Genomic DNA, 21,129 nt, shown 5'->3' on the forward strand with positions numbered 1-21,129 from the left:
TATTATTTCTAATACATACTTTATTTTCCAAAAAAGTTTACATTCAAACAAGATTACTTGTCTTCTGGTTTGTTATAAACGTAGGTCAGGCAGCACTTGCCACAATACTGCCTGTCAAAGTGAGAGGCCATGAACACACCTGCTCCACACTCTTCATTGTCACATTCACGTCTAAGTCGAGTGATTTTCCCATTTTCATCCACCTACAAATATAATTTTTAAGAGATTTAATACAGATGAGCAATACAACTAAACACAATACATTTACATACTGAAACTTCGTGTCCATTTCTGCCTTTTGTTTTCTCTCCCTCCTATGCAATGGTTCACAAGCAGTTACACTTGCTTACTTTTAACTTTCAATACCCCAAACTTTCTAATCTATGTGGTATGCTGGAAAAACAAATACCTTATAAAACTTCAACACAGCAAGTTTCACCTTCTTCTTCTTATGTTTGGTTTTCTTGGGAGTGGTGTAGTTCTTCTTCTTGCGTTTTTTGCCACCACCTCTTAATCTTAGAACTAAGTGAAGAGTAGATTCCTTCTGGATGTTGTAATCTGACAGAGTTCGGCCATCTTCCAGTTGTTTTCCAGCAAATATCAGTCTCTGCTGGTCAGGAGGAATACCTAACAAAAAGAGTGACTTATTGCAACTTCTACATTCAACAGTATTCTGACAAACCAATATGAATATATTTCAAAACAACTATTTCATCTCTTTGGCCTCACCCTTAAATATGCACTTTCCAGAACTTAGAATTATTGAATATAACTACTATACACAGGAACACAACTGTAGGTATGTAGAAATCAGAGGATAAGATACAGTAAATAGTTTTTATATTAAGACCAATAACTTACAGGTCTAATTTTGGTTCTTTATGTTTGAGATCACTTTAACTGCAAACTTTAATAGTAAGCCAAAAGATAACAGTATTTATACACTAGGAGAAACGTACATGCATACATTTTAATTATTTACAAAGTTTACATTGACCCATGTGATTAACCATGGGGTAAAATTGAGACTTTAACAAAAGCCACCTTTTCACATTATGATGACACATTGTCAAGCTCATGTACAATAGGAACTGTGCACTTTCTTATATGTATTATTAGTACAGTAAAGAAGTGTTGTGAGAATACACAGAAATTGTAAAAATGTGTAATGTTCTCAAAATTTGCCAGATTTATGAAGCAATAGATAATGAAGTTTTGGAAAGATTATTAGCTTAATTTCAGCCAAAAAGAGTTCTCAATTTGATGTCTATGTAAGCACCATGGTTAGATTGCAATCGCAAGGCATGGATATTATGAAGATTTTCATATTTTTAATCTTAATTTTCATTAAGAAAATGTTATAGTCATTAGCAAATACACACATTTAAATCATTGTTGTTGTTAAGCACTAAGCAGCAAAGCGTACTAACTGTGCTGTGCCCGTCACAGATACTTGGGTCTTAGCATTATAAGCTTTTAGACTTACTGATGCTCCACTGGGATGCAGAGCTATCAATTTATTTTACACTGACACTCAATATTCTATCACAAATATTCCTGTTCTTTGCATGGCCTGTCATTTTCTTCACCATGATACACTAAATGGATCACCAGAAATGACTGCTCACAAACAAGCCTGTTTTAGAGCACTCCTCAATTCTTTTTTTTCCTTTTAAGAACTGGACTTAATACTGATATTCTGAATAAGTATACTCTGCTGATTTCCTTCAAGTTTGAGGTAGTTTCTCTTCAACACCCAAACACGCCAATCTAATACTGACTCATGGAAACCTGAACCTAATCATGCAATAACGCTCACCTTTTCTCATGAATCTTTCATGAGTCAGAACTAAGTTCATAAATATAGAACACTAAAATTAAGGGTTTGATTCTCCTTCATAGACAGAGCATAGATTGCCTTCTGTGAAACCATGCTTAAAAAAAAAGTAGCCACATGAAATGAGAAAAATTGGCATAATGTACTACCCTCAACCTAAGTTTTATTTGGGGAAAATACACTATCAAGATATTCATTTCAGCAGTAAATAAATTACACAGAAAATCAGGAATCAAATCCACTTAGATATCTCATCTGATTAGTCAGTTACATTTACAATTGATCTTGCACAGAAATCCATACTATCAAACATTGCCATTAGTCACTTCTAAATAACATTTGAACAGTAAATGGTATAACAGAATTTTCTTTGTTTGAAATTTGATTCCAAATTCATATTAACCCCTTCTTTACAGAATGGGTGCAATCCACCCATCTTATAACCACAAATAGAGTAATCATCCTATGATTTTTGTTAATGTTGGCATATATTTACAAAATCTTTGAGGCTATTGGTAAACATTACAAGGATTTCATACACAAGTTTTTGAAGTACTTAGATTTTTTTTTTTATTACCGATTTTCTCCAAATTGTTTTCTTTCAGAATGTTGTCTATCCCAGAAGCAAAGGAGCTTTAATATCAAGATTAAAAATACTTTTATGCATCAAAAAATTAAATTTCACATATGAAATCTCTATAATTATTCAGATAATTATCAAATGTTTCAAGAAAAAACTAATATTTTATCCATTATTCTCCCTATTAAATAGAAAGCTCTGGATGTTTGACAGATTTGACCAATCTCAACAACCACAAAACAAATTTAGGATATAAACACTTCTCTTTCTAGAATGCCTAGAAATAACACAAATGTTTAGTATAAATACCCAAAATGTCATAATATTATACATATATATTATTTTTACCTTTCAGACATTGCTGAAACATCACAGAAGTTACTATGATGCAAACACAGTCATGTTACCATATTCAAAAATATAAAATTGACCCCTACAAACTGACTTCACTGTTTTAAGACTAGTATTTTGTAAAATACAGCTACATTTTGGTTATAATATATACATGTTTAACTTTTCTTGTTAAACTTAAAACAGTGAACCAAATAGTTCTCTTCTTGTATTTTAAGTTTTTTTATTTATTTACTTTTGAATTAAGAAATTTAATACTGCATAAAATGAACATATGAACTATAATTTAGTTTCATACCCAACTTAATGACATTCATAAAATTTTGAAAGCAAGTCAATAAACAAAGGCATGGCTTTGACTCGTGACCCACATGTAAATAGTTAAACTGTTAGCAAGGCCATTTCACTCAAACATTCTGTTCAACAGAAAGTTTTACTGGTATTGATAGAAACATACAGGTTTCTTCTGCTGTTGTCAAAGGAACAGTTAAACTAATCTAATGAGAACAAACTAAGTTGCTAAATGTTGTAATCTAAAGTGTTAAAATTCATTAGTAAACCATGTAGTAACAGCATGCACACATCCAAGTTTCAGTGATCTCATAGCTCGTCTAATTTTAGTGGAAGGATTTAAGCCATACTCCAATGGCACAAAGCATGTGGACATCAGCAAGTTTGGATCATGGAAAGTCTGCAGGTACCTTTCCAAATGAGAGAAAACTGAATACCACCCCACTATTTTGTTTAGTTTTATAATCAGTTTTTACAAGTACAAAAACAGAAATGAATTTTTAATATGTAAAAAAATAATGCATTTATTTTAGTTTTATTACCACAATAACTGACAAGGAATTGTGATAGTACTTAGTTTATTGCCCAAATCTCAAATATTGTGTTGTCAAAAAACTACCTCACTTCAGCAGTTGATGGGGCCAGAGGGCTAGATGCTTAAGTTTTTGTAGCTTGAAGATGTGAGAAAAATTTGGAACTTTACAAATATTATGAAAGAAATGATCTACAAGAACAGTAAATCCAGTAAGAACTACTATACAATTTATAACCAAATGTAATGAAAGTACAGATTTATCACCAAATGTTAAGAGCCCATACCAGTGGTCAGCACATTTCTATTACAGCTTTTGCACAGAAGTTTGTTGTATGCAGCAAGATTTTACAACTTTTACACTAACTTTATACAATTCAGTTTACTCTGATTGGGTAACCCCAATCACTCAGCATACAGTGTTACCCAAGATCGTTAACAAACTAATGAACTGATTTTTCTCTAATATTTCAGTTTTGTTCCTTTCTAATTTCATCTTATTCAAGACTTGGCCATGATATGCAAATTCTAACTATTTCTTTATTAGAAATATAAAAGTAACAAGATTGAGCATAATATTTTAAGTTTTATAGCTCATTTTGGATGTCAATATATTCAACATACTGATGATTAACTCACTAAATCCTTACTGAGTACCCTTTACAATAAGTTAGGTATCTCCACCTTTCACTACAGATGGTATATTCAACTTTTGTTCAACTATGAAGTTATGAAGTACGTGTACGTGAAATTTAAATAATCTTCTGATTGTAATAAATATTAAATAAAAAAATTGCTGTAAATGCTTATAGATTTTTTAGTTTGAAATAGTGTGAAAGGTTTTTTTTCAAACTTAATCATGTGTAGTTACAGTGAATGATCTGATTTCAATAAATTATCAAATAAGAAATAAAACAATTCACTCAGGAAACTTCAGAACTATAAATTGATAAGTAATTATATACAGCTTAACTTTTTAAATGATAAAATAACACCTTTCTCATGGCAGCAACAAATCTTAGTATAAATAGAAATCATTGAAAGAGTAGAAAACATACTTTGCAGTGAACATATAGTATATACAAGCTTCAAACTTGACATTACTAAAGCACCTATCACGCATTAAAATAGATGCTTGCATTTATTTAAACATTTCATAATTCTTACCAGTTTGATTAATACATACTCTTTTCAACCATTTTGTAGTAACAAATATTTTAAACACTTCTTTACAAATAGCTACAAAGTTCAAACATCATTAAAATATAGAAAACAACCAATTTATATCAAATTACAGTAACTAAATTCACTCCTAACTCCTAGAAAAATGAACATCTAATTGAAGTTTAAACTATTTGAAAAAATAATAGGTTTGTTGAATTTTGCCCTTAAAAATGTTTGTTATACATGTTTGAAAACTATGGAACTTTTCGAAACAATAAGGGGATCAGGCAAGCTCAGTCAGATTTGGCAAATACAGTAGTCTACAAAAAACAAAACACCCCACTCACAGAAGGTGCAATAAAAATATGTATGTCAGCCACAGTGAATGGGTGAAACAATGTTTCTCTAATTATCCAAAATTTATTTTAAAACAAAAAATTGTCTTTGTTTTGTTACAACCATTAAATGTTGAAATTTTGACACATGACTAAATTAATTATAATCCAAATGATCAAGATTAACAATATTTATGCATTAAATAAATAAAGGCCCTTTAAAATTATTAGAAACTAAGCATGTTTGTAATTACATAAAATGAAATATTTTCACACTGGAATTACATTTCTTTTGAGTAAAAATCAATTCAAAATATGAACTGACAACACTGGAAATGTATTTAATGTTTCAAATGATGAGCTGTCACCACTGATAGCATTTGATGTTATATCAAAAGTGTTAACAGTGATGCAATTCCAAATTCAGAACACCACTACCATGGTAATAACATGTATTAAAAATCTTAACCAGTGAAAGATTGTTCTCACCTTCCTTATCCTGAATCTTTGCTTTCACATTCTCTATGGTATCACTGGGTTCTACCTGTTAAAACAAATGAATTCTCATAACATGCAACACAATAAAAAACACCAAAGCTTTAGTTAATTTTAGAGTATTAAACTAATAATCCAAGTGCCTATTAAGTTCTTACCTTGGGTGAAAACACCACAGAAAACATTCATTTCCTGAAATGTGAATTACAGTTATGATTGTAATCCAATATCAACAAAATTAGGACATTTTCATAACACTTAATCAGCTAAACACTGCCAAAAACAGATTAAGCTTGTTAACACTAGCTCTTCGAGCACATCACAAGGTTTTAAATTGGCTTAAATTAAGTTTAACCCTTTCTATTTAGAAACAAGTTAGACTTTTTCAAATACTGAACAATGAAAAAAGATGTAAACAACTATCTCTTCTAGCTACAGCTTTTAAACTTGTTTGCTGCTGGTTGTAAGTTCCCTTTCAAAATTTTACATGTGGAGGATATGAATTTCTCAAGGCTTTACATTACAGTGGAATACCCAAAAGAAATTAATATATTCATACTATAGAATTTCATTAATTTATCAAGTTTAATAACCACATTGTATTTAGTTAAGAAACAATGAAACTTGTAGCAGACTAAAGATACAACCCACCTCTCTGAAATCTTGGTTCAAAAAAAGGTGACGTTTTAACATAAAAATGGATGAGAATACCACAAGGGGGACATTCAAAACTGTTGAATGGTTACTCCCATGTCATATATGTAAGGGACCATTTCCAAAAATGAAAAGGAATAAGAAATGAACAGGGATATTGTGAATTTCATTCCACATAAAAAAGTCATATTTCAATGAAATAAAAGGATGAGGTTTTTATTTTATATTCTACCTTGTCAATATTGGTACTCTGAGCTCCTAATTTGTATAAAATGAAAGTATACATTGTAATCTACAATTTCATACCAAACTTAATGACAAACAACAATTCAATAAAATATTGAAAGCAAGTCAACAAACACAATTGCATGGCTTTGATCCATGATCCATATGGAAGAGTTAACTCTTATGGAGAGTTTCAATTAAAAAAAAAAAAATCTGTACAAATTTTGTACAACTAGTATTGATAAAGAGGCTTTTGTTTTGTTTTGCAGTTATCAAAAGCACAGTTCACCTATGAATAGCCCATGTGAAAAAGTAATTTTCATATTAAGAATAGTAAACACTTTCACATCTCAAAAATTCCAATTTTTTGTAAACCTAACCTAAACACAAACTATATTCTGTGAGACATCAGTTTTTTTCTCTACCTTAATTACAAATGAGAAAAGTCAATTAGTGACTTCACAACCATAAAATATCTAAGTTATTTTTTCTTTCTAAGACTTCAAACTGTAACATGAAACTACATTAGTTTATCCTAAGTAACTAAGCTTGCAACAGTATATATCTACTTATAATTAAATTTTATTACTCTTCAGTGGCCTTCAAACTACAGTGTTTCTCCGAAAACAAGACATGGCTTATATTAATTTTCACTCCAAAATATGACACTAGGGCTTATTTTTGGGGGATGTCTTATTTTGATATATTAAAAACATGAAGTTACAAAGTAAAACTATTAAACTAACCATTTAAAATAAACTATTATTAAACTATTAAACTAACTGATTAATACTTAAACAAACTAATTAACTAACTATTAAACTAATTAATAATTTTTTTTTTTTTTTTCTTTCCTCTTCCTGCCACTCTTAACTAGGGCTTATTTTAAGGGTAGGGCTTATATTAAAACTATCCTCAAAAATCACACTAGGTCTTATTTTATGGGTAGGTCTTATTACCAGAGAAACACAGTATTTCCAACTACCACTGGCACCATTATATGTTGTAAATCGTACATGCAGTTGATGTTATACTGTCAAATTACATTAACCATATGCTGCTCTGCTTGTCATATAAAATATTTTACCTAATCTTAACTAACCTAAAAATATCTACATTTTTTAACTTTAGCTACTTTTATAATACTAATAAAAGAATAAATATCTAAAACAAAAAATAAAGTGCTTTTCCTTTCATTTTTCTTGCCACCAATTGTCAAGGATATTTAAGCCTATTTTTATAATACTAAGGGTGGTACTCCAACTAAATCATTAAATCAAGTAACCCACTAAAGAATATAGAATAAAATGTAGAAAGACAATGTTCCATATCATCAGTTTTTCTGGCTTTTTAACGATGCCACAAGAACTGTAACAAATTCATCCAAGTTACACGATGCTTCCTGTAAGAATAATGCTTATTCTGAAAGAGAAACTGACAATCCCCTGTATGGAAAATACTTCACAAATGAAAACCTAGAGATTCTATTATAAACAATAATGTATTAAATATGAGAAGTTAAATCCTGAAAGATATGCAATGAATGGGATCCAATTTTCTAATTAACATTTCTGCAACTAAACAAGAGAGAACTATATTACAGTGTAACTTACATCAAATTTAATAATGATCAGAGGTGTGGTGAAAAATGCAGATAAGAGAAAAATTTCTCACACTGCCTCATAAAATCAAGAACTTAAAAGTTATAGACAATTAAAATGTGGATGATTAACATGCTTTTATGCTACACTAATTGACATATCAAACAAAAAGCAGTTCTTAACATAAAAATACCTTGTGGCATGCAGAGCAAAGGATGCCAGTGAAGAGAGGGTTAATGGATTATTTCCATTATCTAACTTTTACTTCTATGAACTTCCCCTTTAAACTCTAGAATTTTCATAACCAGATTTTTGGGATGAAGAATAGTTTTTGATTATAAGAAGTCACTTTGCACTTCACCTAATAACAATACACTCAACATTTATATAAACAAACATTTGGTTTATTACAGAATCTGATGTTTTGTATATAAATCTATCAAATGTTGTTAAGATACACACACAGCATCAGAAGTTATAAATGTTCAAACTGTGTATGTTAATGAATAAAAGCCTAATAGTCAGGGTGCTTTAGAAAGATGGAATCTCTTACTCCACTTTGCTCCTGAAGATGAAAGGTCCACTTTTTGAAAGCACTCTGGTTTCATGGTTTTAGTTATTTCTATCAAAACTTCTTAAACCTAGTTTGTTTTTTTTCTAACTTGTGTAGATTACACCAAATCTGTCAGGAGAGGGTTAAGTATATACATACATATATTTAAATTGGAGGCTTGATTAAACAAACAATGTAAGAAATAATGAAATTTTATTTACACATTTAGTCGTTTTCTAAACACATGAAAAACAAAACAAGATTGAAATATTTATCCTCTTGGCAATAATTATAGTAGAAGCATAAGTATACTGTTGTTCAAATGTATTTATTCAATGTTCAGTCTTGTTTTAGTAAAATTTATATTTTTTTTGGAGCCAAATGGGAAATTACTATAGTTTTATATAAATACTCTGATAACTGTACTTGCATTGACAAATTTTTTATTGATGACAAACAAACAATTCCTCATAAAAAATAAAATGACATTTCAGAATTCAATGACAAGTCGTTTCTCCACGAATGACTTTCTCAAAAGAAAGAGAGGGAATGTATATTTATGAAACCTTAATACTAAAATTTCATGCAATGATTAACTACACTATGAATAAACAGATGGAAATGTATGAGCATCTTCATATGACAAAACTTTCCAAATACCTTAATTTCATCGACACAAGACTGCAGAACAATTTTTTTTTCAAACCTACCTTTTCCTAGTAAAACAATGCCTAAACTACACTATGGAACACAAATTTTGTTCCTGAATAGTATGTGTTATTTCTTAATTGCTTATGTTGTAAAAGTACAGAAAATGGCCATTATTCCCTTCAAACAAACTTTGATTTTGTGACCTGGATAATGAAATTTAGAAATTAACCTATTTTCTGTGTAAAAACAGGCAAATTTGCACATTTTCATTTACACAAGGTGTGAACAAAACATGAATCAAGATTTATATGTATTTATACTAAAATTATAGAAAAATATTTGGAAGAGAGTAGTTTTGAGATTTGCGACTAATGTAAATCACTTTCCCGTACCAGCCCCAAATATACACCCTTGTGCAAATTAATTGAAACAAGACAGAAAATTACAAGTTTTTGCATTTTAATTCTGAGAATCCAAAAATTAATCACAAATTAATACATGATATGACCACCGTTATTTTTCAGAAGATCATTAAGCCCCTTTGGCAGAGTTCACGAGTTGACTGCAATTTTTACTCATTTTTGGATCATGATGCCACATCTCAATCAGCTTATCTTTCATAGTACAGTCTTTTCCCTGCAGTCTTTCTTTATAAATCACTCAAAGATTTTCAATAGGATTTAAGTCTGGAGAGTTTCCAGGCCAATCCAGCACCTTTATTTGCATTGTAGTCATAAACCTCTTCACAACTTTCGATGTGTGGCACAGAGCCAGATCTCGCTGAAAATGCCAGATCCATCTGGAAATCTCTTTTTCAATTCTTTCAAGTCTCGTCACTGAATAATACCTTCCTCCATTGTTCTTACATTTCAGACCCCATTGATACTGTTCTTTTCCTTATTGAGTTAGTAAGAAGTTGTTTTTTGACTGGTCTCCTTGCCCTTCTAACGCAATTTCGAATGACGTAATATTCCTCAAAATTTCGTCATGTATCCCAAAAATAGATTGATCGTACTGCAAAACACAGCTAAAGACGTCATCTGTGTGTGAAAAATGACTATTAAAAGAAATCAGCAGGTCCAGCAAGCCTACACCAGCTACCATGCTGAAAATATTGTAAAATAACCATTTGTTTTGATTAATTTGCACAAGGGTGTAGTCTCCCATCATGTTTTTGTTATATGCTCCTTGGTATAAGCATTCAAAGTCCAGTATATCTTGGTGTAAGCACTTGCCTTGCTTCTCTGAGTATGTTCCCATATTTTCCCTTGTATTTATCAAGATGAGCATCAAGGATATAGACTTTCAGGGACACCCCACAACCGATTTTGCTGTAGTTTTTCACCAAAGCGTCAACCAGTTCCACATAAATTTTGGCTTTGAGTGCTCAAGAAGCCCCAATCCACTGCAAAAAAGCTGCTCCACACTTTTTTCTCACTTCATACTGAGCTTCTTGGGGAATTCTGTGCAATCCAGCATCTTTATTTGTGGTCCAAAGAAGACACCAATTTTGACCTTTGCCTCAGACAGCTTAGGGAAGAAGCCTTGAAGGCTGCAGACTCCTTATCAAGAGTTGCAACAAATTGTTTCATGAGACCCAATTTTATGTGCAATGGTGAGAACAACATCTTCTGGAGATTCACTAGTAGCTCACATTTGACATTGTGCCTTCCCACAGAAAACTCATTCCATTGTGACCAGTGCTTCCTGTTAGTGTGCTTAGAGACCCATAAGCTACTCAGCACTGAATCTACCCGAAATTTACTAATTTTCCAGAAGATTCCAAAGTTTTATTACCCACATCACAAAAGCAAAGTTTGAAGAGAAAAACAGGTCTACTTTCCATTTACTTTTGGCATAAGCACTTGGGAAATAATACTTTCTGCCAGGAACAAGAAAAAGTAAAAATGTTGTTACATAGTGTTATCATCTTTACATGTCAAGACTAACAAGGCAAAATAAATAAAATTTATTAAAAATTTTCAATCTTCTTGGTAAGAAACTTACCTCAAGTGTGATGGTTTTCCCTGTTAATGTTTTTACAAAAATCTGCATTTTTCCTGGTGGAAGCTATAAAAAGGAAAAATACTTTCAAAACCTCACTCAAGTCTTTCATAAAACATAGCACTTCCAGTGATTTCTATTTGCTTTTAATACATTTTCCTACAGCTTTTTGTGCACAAACATGCTCCATTTTCACAACTGTTAGTTGAAGGGTATCTGATGGCATTTAAGTTTCAAAGAAATAAACTGTAATCAATATTGCTATTAATTCTACTAACTATTGTTGGAGTTATAAAACAATAAATTTATCAAAATTCCTGTTGTGCTACAGGATGATTAGGCTAGGGATCATCTTTAACCAGTTGAAAGATCTTGAACATACCCATACACAAGGTCCACTTGAAGCTACTGATAGAGCCATGAACAGGTATGGCAATATAAAAAGGAATAACTTTGTAGGGGCAGAATTTTACAGTTCAAACATGAACTCTAGAAAAACAGTGACTACTAGGTTGAAGGGAATGCCTAATGTAGTTAATGTGCACTGTATCACCTTCACTATTGGAAACCACATGCTTAGGGCAAAATAAACAGGTTAAGTCTTATGGTGGGACAAAATCAAACCCATGAGATAACAAGGAATTGTTAAAACATTTCAGAAGAAATTGTGTATGATTTTTAATTGCAGGATCACTTATACAAGCTAGAAAATCTTTCAGTTCATGTTACTCAAGTATAGCTTGCTAGAAATCTCATAGTACACCAAATTTGAACTTCAAACATATGGTGTCACATGAGAGGACATCTTAGATGATTCAGATGCCACTAATTTGCAGTTAGTGCATTTTAACCACCAGCCAATTACACGAATCTCAATTTTCATAAACAAAACTACAGACACTGTATGCAAAGCAGACCTCAACAGATCCAAGGTTCCAGGCCACCATGATGAAAAATTATCATTGCACCTGATATTTTCTCTCATTTTATTTGTGCATAGGGATGTGCTAAATTGAACTTTAGTCCAAAACAGTTCTGGATTCTTAAATTTTGGAACTATTTCTGGATTTCAATCCCGAGCTGAACTCTGTTTCTAGGGTTTTAATGGCAGATTTAGCACTTAATTTTTTTTAAAGAAATGAAGCCATGCAACTGCACATCACCTAACTAATTTTGCACCATTTCCTTCTTTCTCCAAATACAATCAATCAGTGCATATGTTTAGACTCAGACGTAGCAAAAAACAGTTGTTTCAGGCAATACTACCAAATAGTTGTTGGTATCAAATGACCATTGGCATGTACTAATTGCTGTAAAAGTAAATAAATATACATTTCTCAGTAGAAACAATATTGAAGTTAAGCATGCTCTAGAATTCTGAGACTAACCCCTAAGTCTAAAAATATGATATAGATTGAGAATGTTCACAGTGACAATGATGAGATATACGTTAACAAGTATCACTGATAGCATAGTCATGATCAGGAACACACCAATCAACAAAAGGCCAAACATACAACCAACTTAATAGCTCAAAACCTAACCCGATTCCAAAAATTTGTAATTCACATACAAAGCCTTGCAAATTTTAATGCAGTATACAAAAGGTTTCTTCACTGTAAAAAGGATTAACCCTTCTGGGATAGGTCACAGATCAAAAAACCACATCACGACATTTGTTGACCTACATTCAAAATTTTAATGAACTACTATTTTATGAATTTGTATCCAGTTTGGTATAAAACTGTAGATTAAAGTTTTGATATTATATAGAAATTAATTTCTTAAAAGTAAACATTAAAAGAACACTTAAATATCAATTTTTCAGTCATGTGGTATGCTGAATTAGATGTCAAAATACAGTGTTATTTCATGTGAACTAGAAATTAGTATCAACATTGAATACTGACAAGGAAGAATATAAAACAAAAAACTCACTTTTATTCTGCCAAGATATGGCTTATGTACTGAATCAAACATTGGCCTTGTTCACATATTTCCATTTTTGGAAATGGTCCCCTTACATACACTTAATTTAAGAAATGTGAATAACCAAACAACAGAGTAGAATGTCCATGCTGGTGGTTTTCTCAGTAATTTTAATCTGATAAAAAGCTACCATATTCTTTAAAAACAAGATTAAGGAGCTTGGTTGTATCTAAAGTTTTCTTCAGACTTAAATACAACTTAATTACCAAATTTCAAAAAGTGGAATTCTATGGTATCAATATACTAACTTATGATTTTTGATTATAATTATTCAACTGTATATGTGAAACCTACGATAATGTTTCACATCCTTTACCTGCAAAATTTTAGAATGCTTAGCAAACCTACGTCCAACAGCAACAGTGTATGAAGGATGTAGCGAGATAATTGTTTGCTTCATTTATTTACTGTTCTATATTTTAAGAAAAACAAGTTTAATAACTTATTTCTAAATCACATATACATATAACTAATGAGACCATTACGAAATATAGTCCACTAAAAAAAGTTCAGCTACGTTAGCCTAGCAACACTAGGTCAGCATTAACAAAATTATATATATAGCATTATGAAACTTGTGCTGCTCACACTAAACATTTGTACTTGTGATATAAGTTGCAGTCATTTTAGACATAAAATTAATATTGTATTTCTTATTTTTTTTTTTTTTTTATAATGGTCACTCAAATTGACAACTCCCAAATAAAAAAAAGAGACAACACACATTTTGATAAGTTTTTTTAATCATACCACGAAATTCACCTCACACTGAGTAATAAGAGACTCAATATTTTTACAAATCTTCATTAAAAACTTCATAAGTGATTTTTCTAGTACAAAAAAACATGTAATCTTTACTAAAGTCTACCAAATTTTGTGAAAATACATGTACTGTGTCAAAAGATATAGTATAAATACTTAACATGTAAAAACATATACAAGAACTCATGTACGTTATTCCAAGGCCACTGCGAAAGGGTTCACTTACTCTGATAATGCTATAAGAATTAAGAGAGGACTTTAGAGCAGTGATAGGAATGGAAGATTTTGAAATAATGGGGTTAACTGAAATATGGTTAAACATAATTTTTATGACAAAAAGTTTTTGAAATTCAGGGTTACAGGTTATATATTTAACAGGGACAGAACAATAGAGGATGGAGTAGGAGTGGCTTTATATCCAAAATGAGTTACATCCTCTCGAAAATGAGGATATTAAAAATAATACCAAAAAGATTGAATCCATTTGGGTTTCTATTAGTGGGTATAAAGAGAAAAAGTTTTTAGTAGGAATTTACTACAAATCACCAAATGATACTGATAAAATTAGCAAGAAACTTTACAATGAGATTAAGATTTCAGCTTTCATTAAAATCAGTTACAGGTTATTTAACTCCAGACATATATTGAGAAATGGTATAATCAAACCATGAGGGAGAAAGGTTTTAAAAGTTTTTCAGGATAGATTTCTTCAGAAATTAGTCAAAGAACCTACAAGAAACAATACTATTTAAAATTTATTGTGAACTTCAGATGCAATTGATAAAGTGGAAGAACACTAGTTGCAAGTCATCACTGTTTACTATATCTGATGTTTTGCTGCATGGAAGATAAGGAATAATAATATTTTGGTTATAAATTATAAAAAAGCAAGTTTAAGGGGTGCAACATTTTATAAATATATATTGTGAATTTGCAACTTGGTTATTTGGAAACACTGATGAGACATTTAAAATAGTTTTAAAGTTAAATTTTTAAATATTTAAAGAAAACCTCTCATAAAATGAAAGGAGTAGCTGCAAGTAAAAACTACAAGTTAGAGAATTAAATTGACATTTGTAGGTTATTAAAAAGTTCAAGGAATTTGGTGTAACTAGAAATTGGAACATCAAAAACTATCTTTGAAAAAATATTGGCTGAAAATGTAGAAACTAACAGTAAAGATGTATATAAATATAAAACTCATTTTGCACATGTTATAATTTTCATTCTATTACATTTATATTATTAAGCATACATTCTTAAAAGTTGACAAAATATTGATTATCAATAAACATTACATGCAAAATATCAGATTTTCAAAATTCAGTCTTAATGTTTGTTCAACATTTTTCTCACGCCTTCTTTAATTTTCCATGTTGTTTACACTGTACACAAATTTTCAAAATTCACATGTAAAATACTTATTATGTCCAGATATGTTTATTAAACATTCAAAAAATTATGAATTTGTATTTTAAATAAATCTTTATTGGTTCAGTTCATTTGACCGATCTCTTAACCACCATATACAATTAGGAAGTAAAAATGAATCAACTTTTATTCTAGAATGACTGCAGATTATAAAATGAAGTTACAATGATGCAGTTACTGTATCCAATAATACAAAACTAACATTGTTTCTTGCACAGTGACTTATCTTAGCTGTCTTTTAGTGGACTAGTTGTTGGTAAAATAGTTACTTTTCAATTATTATAAGAACTTACATGTATATAACTACTATTTACAAACAGGTTTTTACACAATTTTTAAGACAAAGCCATAAATAAAGAACACTATCTCTTCTAGTTATGACCTTTTTTTATACGCATTGCTTGTCCTAGCTTGCTAAGACAATTTTGCACATGCAGAATATAAAACAAAAGTTTTTATTTGTGTGTGTGTGTGTGTGTGTGTGTGTGTGTGTGTGTGTGTGTGTGTGTGTACACAAACATGAATAAAAAAAATTCACAAGTTACTTTACTGATACCATTGAATTACCTTACTATTTATCAAATTTAAGAACTAATTATATTTATATCTAAAAAAAATTACACAATCACAGTTAGACTAAAGATTCAATGGCTCTAAGATTTGTCTCAAAAGAGAGGATGCTATTTTATTTGAAAATAAACGAGAAAATCACTAAGTGGACATACTGAGCTTCCAATTGGTTAACACACACACACACACACACACACACACACACATATATATATATATATATATATATAGAGAGAGAGAGAGAGAGAGAGAGAGAGACACTTCACAAAAAATGGAAAGATGTGAATGAGAGCCAAGATTTTATTTTATATTCTTGCTTATTAATATTTGTAATTTGAGTGTAATTCATACAAAAATACAGACTTTGTAAATTTGACATTACAAACATCTAACAAGAACCACATGGCACAAATACAGTTGCTTAGGTGTTTAATATTTACTTTTAAACTAAGACATTAAATAATGTATCAAAAATGTTAATAATAACCTGCAGTTTGATACCAAACTTAGATATAAGTTCCTGAAATAGTGTTCTGAATACAAATCAACAAGTGGAATGACATAGCCTTTGACCTACAACCTATCTGGAAAGGGTTAAGGGCAAGCAAAATATTACAATGGAAGTACGGCCCATCAGGGATGATAAATAAAGGCTAGACTTCAATGTTAATAAAATAGCTGGGTTATTAAATTTAGCTTTTTCTTTCATTTTTAGTGACGACGATTTAACCCCATGCTAACAACACTATTCTTAAAACCCCTCCCACACATTGCCAAGTTGCATTCAAAGTTTAATTAAACAACTTTAATATAAATGTATTTCAATGAAATTATTATTAAGTGTTATAACTTTAATTTTATTTTATCTACCTTACATTGCTGTAGTCAGAAAAGAAACATTTGAAATAGCAATTAAAACTGCAGGTTTTTGGTGTCATGTTTTAGGTTCAAGGTTACAAGTCCAAACTTAGCTATACTGTGAGAATATAATACTGTTTGTACATAAGGTCAACTTAAAGATCCCTCTATGTTTCATCAGCTTCTGAAAAATGTCCATGTATTTCTTCATGGGGGCTAGACATTCTAATATTTCTAAGTTTAACCCCTTAACTGCAGAATTTTACAAACTAAATTATCAACCAATTAAAATTTAGTAATAAATTAAGCGTGTTCTGCAGGCTGTTGCTAAAAAGAAATTAAAGCACACCATATAGTGCACTCTAAAAGTGCTTGTCAGTTTACAATCACAACATATGACATTTTTACAGCTAAAAGGTAAAGATCAGTCATGCCTAACTGAAGTCAAACTGTGTTGCCAGGTGACAGTTTGAAATAATATATAATAGACACATTGCACTCTTCAGTTACAGTCTAATAAAACCTCTACTAGTGTATGAATTTGTAGGATGAGATTGAAAAGAAGCTTATTAGTCCACTGTTCTCTCAAGTAATACCTAAGTTTTTTGCTTTGTAGTTATTAGTTTGCTAAACAGTTATGTCACTCTCAGGTTTTACATTTATATTTTATTACATGTGTATCATTTATGTTTACAAATGCATACTGGAGAATTTTATAATTGTACACACTTAACTTCAGGGACTTGTGGAAATGTCGTTTGCATGAGCATAAGTGAAAACATTTGTGGATGACCTTTGCTATGCAAGAACTCTAGAACTCAATGGGGTCATGTTGGCATATCTGCATCAAGAAAAAATGATAAAATTGGGAAATTGAAATAAAGAATGAACTAATTGACAAGATAAAAGAACTTATGTGTACAGAACATACATATTCTCTACAGACAAAAGGGTAGCAGAGCAGAATAAGCCAGTATGATTTAGTGTTTCAGAGAACACATCAGGGATAAACCTAACAAATTTAAACTTACCCAAAATAATGACTTGGAGGAATAAAGGAAATTAAGTGAACTGGCTAAAAAGATAAAAATTGTACAAGAAAGGTTAGATGAGTTGTCCCGTTTGCAACGGGGTTAGTATAATAAACATGAATTAAATAATTTAAACTATAAATTTTGATACAGTGTATGTACCTTCACAACATTTGCAGATTGTTGGTAAAAATATTAACGATACTGTTTAACTAACAAAACATTTGTGAGAATATATTGTCTCTTTCGTTACTAATCCAAGTAGCCATAGACAATAATTCTCTTTCCACTTTCCTTAAATGCCCTCATCAATGTTTTATACTTATCAATCAATAACATCGTCATATAGATACAAAATCGGTTAAGACGACGGAGCTATGAACTAACAATTTGTATTTAGAAATAAAAACAAACCATTCCATGAGTCACTATGCTGCAAATAAAAAATATTGCTGTTGACCCCACAAAAAAAACGTAGAATTTGGTGAATAGTTCTAACTTCTGAATTACGATTCGTCTTTCCACATTGTACTACTTTACTAGCATAGATTACATAACAAAATTACTGACTGAAAATAATATTCTCTCACAAATATTACCTCAATACACTGATATCAATTTCAACTATAATTCACTTTAGTTTCAAAAGAACACAGCAAACTGAAAGAAATGGCTGTCTTTAACCCTAACGGCATTCTGCACATAAATTAGGCCTAGATTACAGCAAATTAAAACTTTTAACTTAAAACTACTCAACTTTATAGGCAAATTGATTATATAGAAGCTCATACAATATATATTCATAATTAAACATTTTTCGAATTACGATAAATAAATACATACACAAAAGCAACCTCACCTCACTTCCTCTCCCTCACCACCACAACTACCTATACAAAAGAGAAATTCTTCGCTTAAACACACGTTTACTTCTAGCAAGTTACACAAAATCTACGGGGTCAATAGAGTAGTGTACGGGGCAAACCAAACAAGTCTCGTTCTCAAGAGTAAAGGACGGATTTCATAAATACAACAAAAATTATTATCGATATGAGGTGGAGATTTCTTAAAAACTTAAATTGAAATATAAAACACATTAAACTCCTATATGTAATACTATAATATGCTTAAATTATCTACATTAAGTGGATAATTAGTCAAATATTTAAAGCAAACATTATAAAGCAACAGAAATTTGTTTGTCTAGTTCAGGGGTGGGCCCGGCATGGCCAAGTGGTTTAAGGTGTTCGACTCGAAATCGGAGGGTCGTGGGTTTGAATCCCTGTCGCACCAAACATGTTTGCCCTTTCAGCCGTGGGGGCGTTATAATATTATGGTCAAACCCACTATTCGTTGGTAAAAGAGTAGCCCAAGAATTGGCGGTGGGTTGTGATGACTAGCTGCCTTCCCTCTAGTCTTATACTGCTAAATAAGGGACGGCTAGCGCAGAGAGCTTTCATGTAGCTTTGCGCGAAATTCATAAATCAACAAACAGTTCAGGGTTGGGAAACTTTGCAAAATGTGCAAAATCATTATTTTGCAATTGTTCCGCAAAAAGGGAACAATTAGATTTAATTGAAATTTGTGAATAGACTGCGATTGCTCGCTAATGATTTTACCCCTTCCCTGAAGCTTCGTATTCAAATTATTCAAGTGAGCCATCATGTTGCACAAATAGTGCAAATCCCACTGTCATGACAAAGTTTCAATTTCAGAGAAATTTTAATCTTACCTTTTTCAACAAGATCCCATTTTATTTAAGAAAATAAAGAAGTACATCGTTCCAAGACTTTTAATCTCCTTAACTATCTTGCATTTGCAAAATCAGTAAAAAATCATCAAAAGTACAGTCTGTTTATTTTGAATTTCGCGCAAAGCTACTCGAGGGCTATCTGCGCTAGCCGTCCCTAATTTAGTAGTGTAAGATTAGAGGGAAGGCACCTAGCCATCGCCACTCACCGACAACTCTTGGGCTACTCTTTTACCAACGAATAGTGTGATTGACTGTCACACTATAACGTCCCAAGCGCTGAAAGGGAGAGCATGTTTGTTGCAGTCGGGATTCGAACCCGCGACCCTTGGATTACGAGTCGAACGCCTTAACACGCTTGGCCATGCCGGGCCTCGAAAGTGTCGTCACTGCATTTCGTCAAAAACTCAACAAACCGTCCATGGATGAGATCGCTTTCACTTGTAATATAATTTACAATTTTTACAACAATATCCATCAAAATTTTCAATTCATCACTTTTAGATATCTGAGCATATAAATTTTTCTGATGCAAAATGCAATGGAAAGATGGTAGCGTCACATTATTTTCAATCAAATGCTGCTTCAAAAGACAAACAAATCCTAATTTCGCCCCAATCATGGCGAGAGTACCATCTGTTGTGGCAAAAACCAGTTGTTTAAAATCTAGATTGAATTTTTTTGATATTTCAAGAAAGTTTTCAAAGATGTTTTTTTCCACATGTTCTATTTCGTAATACACAAATATCAAACATTCCTACCCTCACTTGAAGATTTGAAGTTACATATCGAACCCAAAATATCAACTGTGCAGTGTCACTAATATCTGTTGACTCATCTACTGCTAAAGAAAAATACAGTCTTTTAGTTGTTCAAGCAGATCCTTATACTTTTTTAAAGTAGTTTTCATTTTGTTTCTGATTGATTTTCCAGACAGAATAAAACCTATTCCAAACCTTGCCAACTCCCACAAAACTGTCATCTCCTCTACAAGACAAAACTTTGAATTACCTATGGCTGATTCACATCTACCATCTTTGCTTTGACAGATCAGGTCATTTGAATTGCGTTCTTGTGGACAGGCAATTTTCTTTTAAATTAACTTGTACTTCAGTTTTTGAACATGACAACTGATCCACAAATACTTCTTAATGATCAAACCTAGAGTCATCAATCTATTTTGTAGTAACTAGACTATAGGGTGGTATAGGAGGAACATTTCTTTTCTCTCTGAATATCTAGGTTTGGATAGCACATTTTTATATTTTTAGGTTGCACATTTATTTTAAAGTTAAAAATATAAGTTAGCTTGCTTGTAACAAAAAATAAAAATGGTATAGACAGTACAAGTACAATCAATACAAGTACAATAAAATAGTAATATTTTATGAAATTCTTCACTCACTTATAATCATCATAGAGGGGCAAATTATGGCTTTTTAGCATAATTGTGTGAATATAAATG

At 31.2% G+C, this 21,129-nt stretch overlaps 1 protein-coding gene across 4 annotated transcripts; it reads right to left on the minus strand.

Moving 5' to 3' along the window:
* RpS27A (ribosomal protein S27A) lies at positions 1-18,924 on the minus strand. Of its 4 annotated transcripts, XM_076464582.1 has the most exons (6): positions 18,774-18,812; positions 17,613-17,724; positions 11,277-11,339; positions 5,580-5,634; positions 410-627; positions 1-203 (listed from the first exon to the last, which is right to left on the minus strand). In XM_076464582.1, the coding sequence occupies exons 3-6, from the start codon at positions 11,322-11,324 to the stop codon at positions 54-56; spliced, it is 471 nt and encodes a 156-aa protein (XP_076320697.1). In that variant the 5' UTR covers positions 11,325-11,339; positions 17,613-17,724; positions 18,774-18,812; the 3' UTR covers positions 1-53. The 4 variants fall into 4 exon arrangements, with proteins under 4 accessions (XP_076320697.1, XP_076320695.1, XP_076320696.1 ...); XM_076464580.1 differs by lacking the exon at positions 17,613-17,724 and having other exon boundaries at positions 18,774-18,924; XM_076464581.1 differs by lacking the exon at positions 17,613-17,724 and having other exon boundaries at positions 18,758-18,854.
* Positions 18,925-21,129: the final 2,205 nt, after the last annotated feature.

The sequence above is a fragment of the Tachypleus tridentatus genome, chromosome 10 (genome assembly GCF_004210375.1).
Source record: "Tachypleus tridentatus isolate NWPU-2018 chromosome 10, ASM421037v1, whole genome shotgun sequence".
Taxonomy (NCBI): Eukaryota; Metazoa; Arthropoda; class Merostomata; order Xiphosura; family Limulidae; genus Tachypleus; species Tachypleus tridentatus.

Bases quoted from the DNA above. Each gene is read 5' to 3' on its own strand.
- RpS27A (XM_076464580.1), bottom strand. From the start codon at position 11,324: ATGCAGATTTTTGTAAAAACATTAACAGGGAAAACCATCACACTTGAG. The intron at 5,635-11,276 runs GTAAGTTTCTTA...TTGTTTTAACAG, and splicing joins GGAAAACCATCACACTTGAG to GTAGAACCCAGTGATACCAT. The intron at 628-5,579 runs GTGAGAACAATC...TCTTTTTGTTAG, and splicing joins AAAGATTCAGGATAAGGAAG to GTATTCCTCCTGACCAGCAG.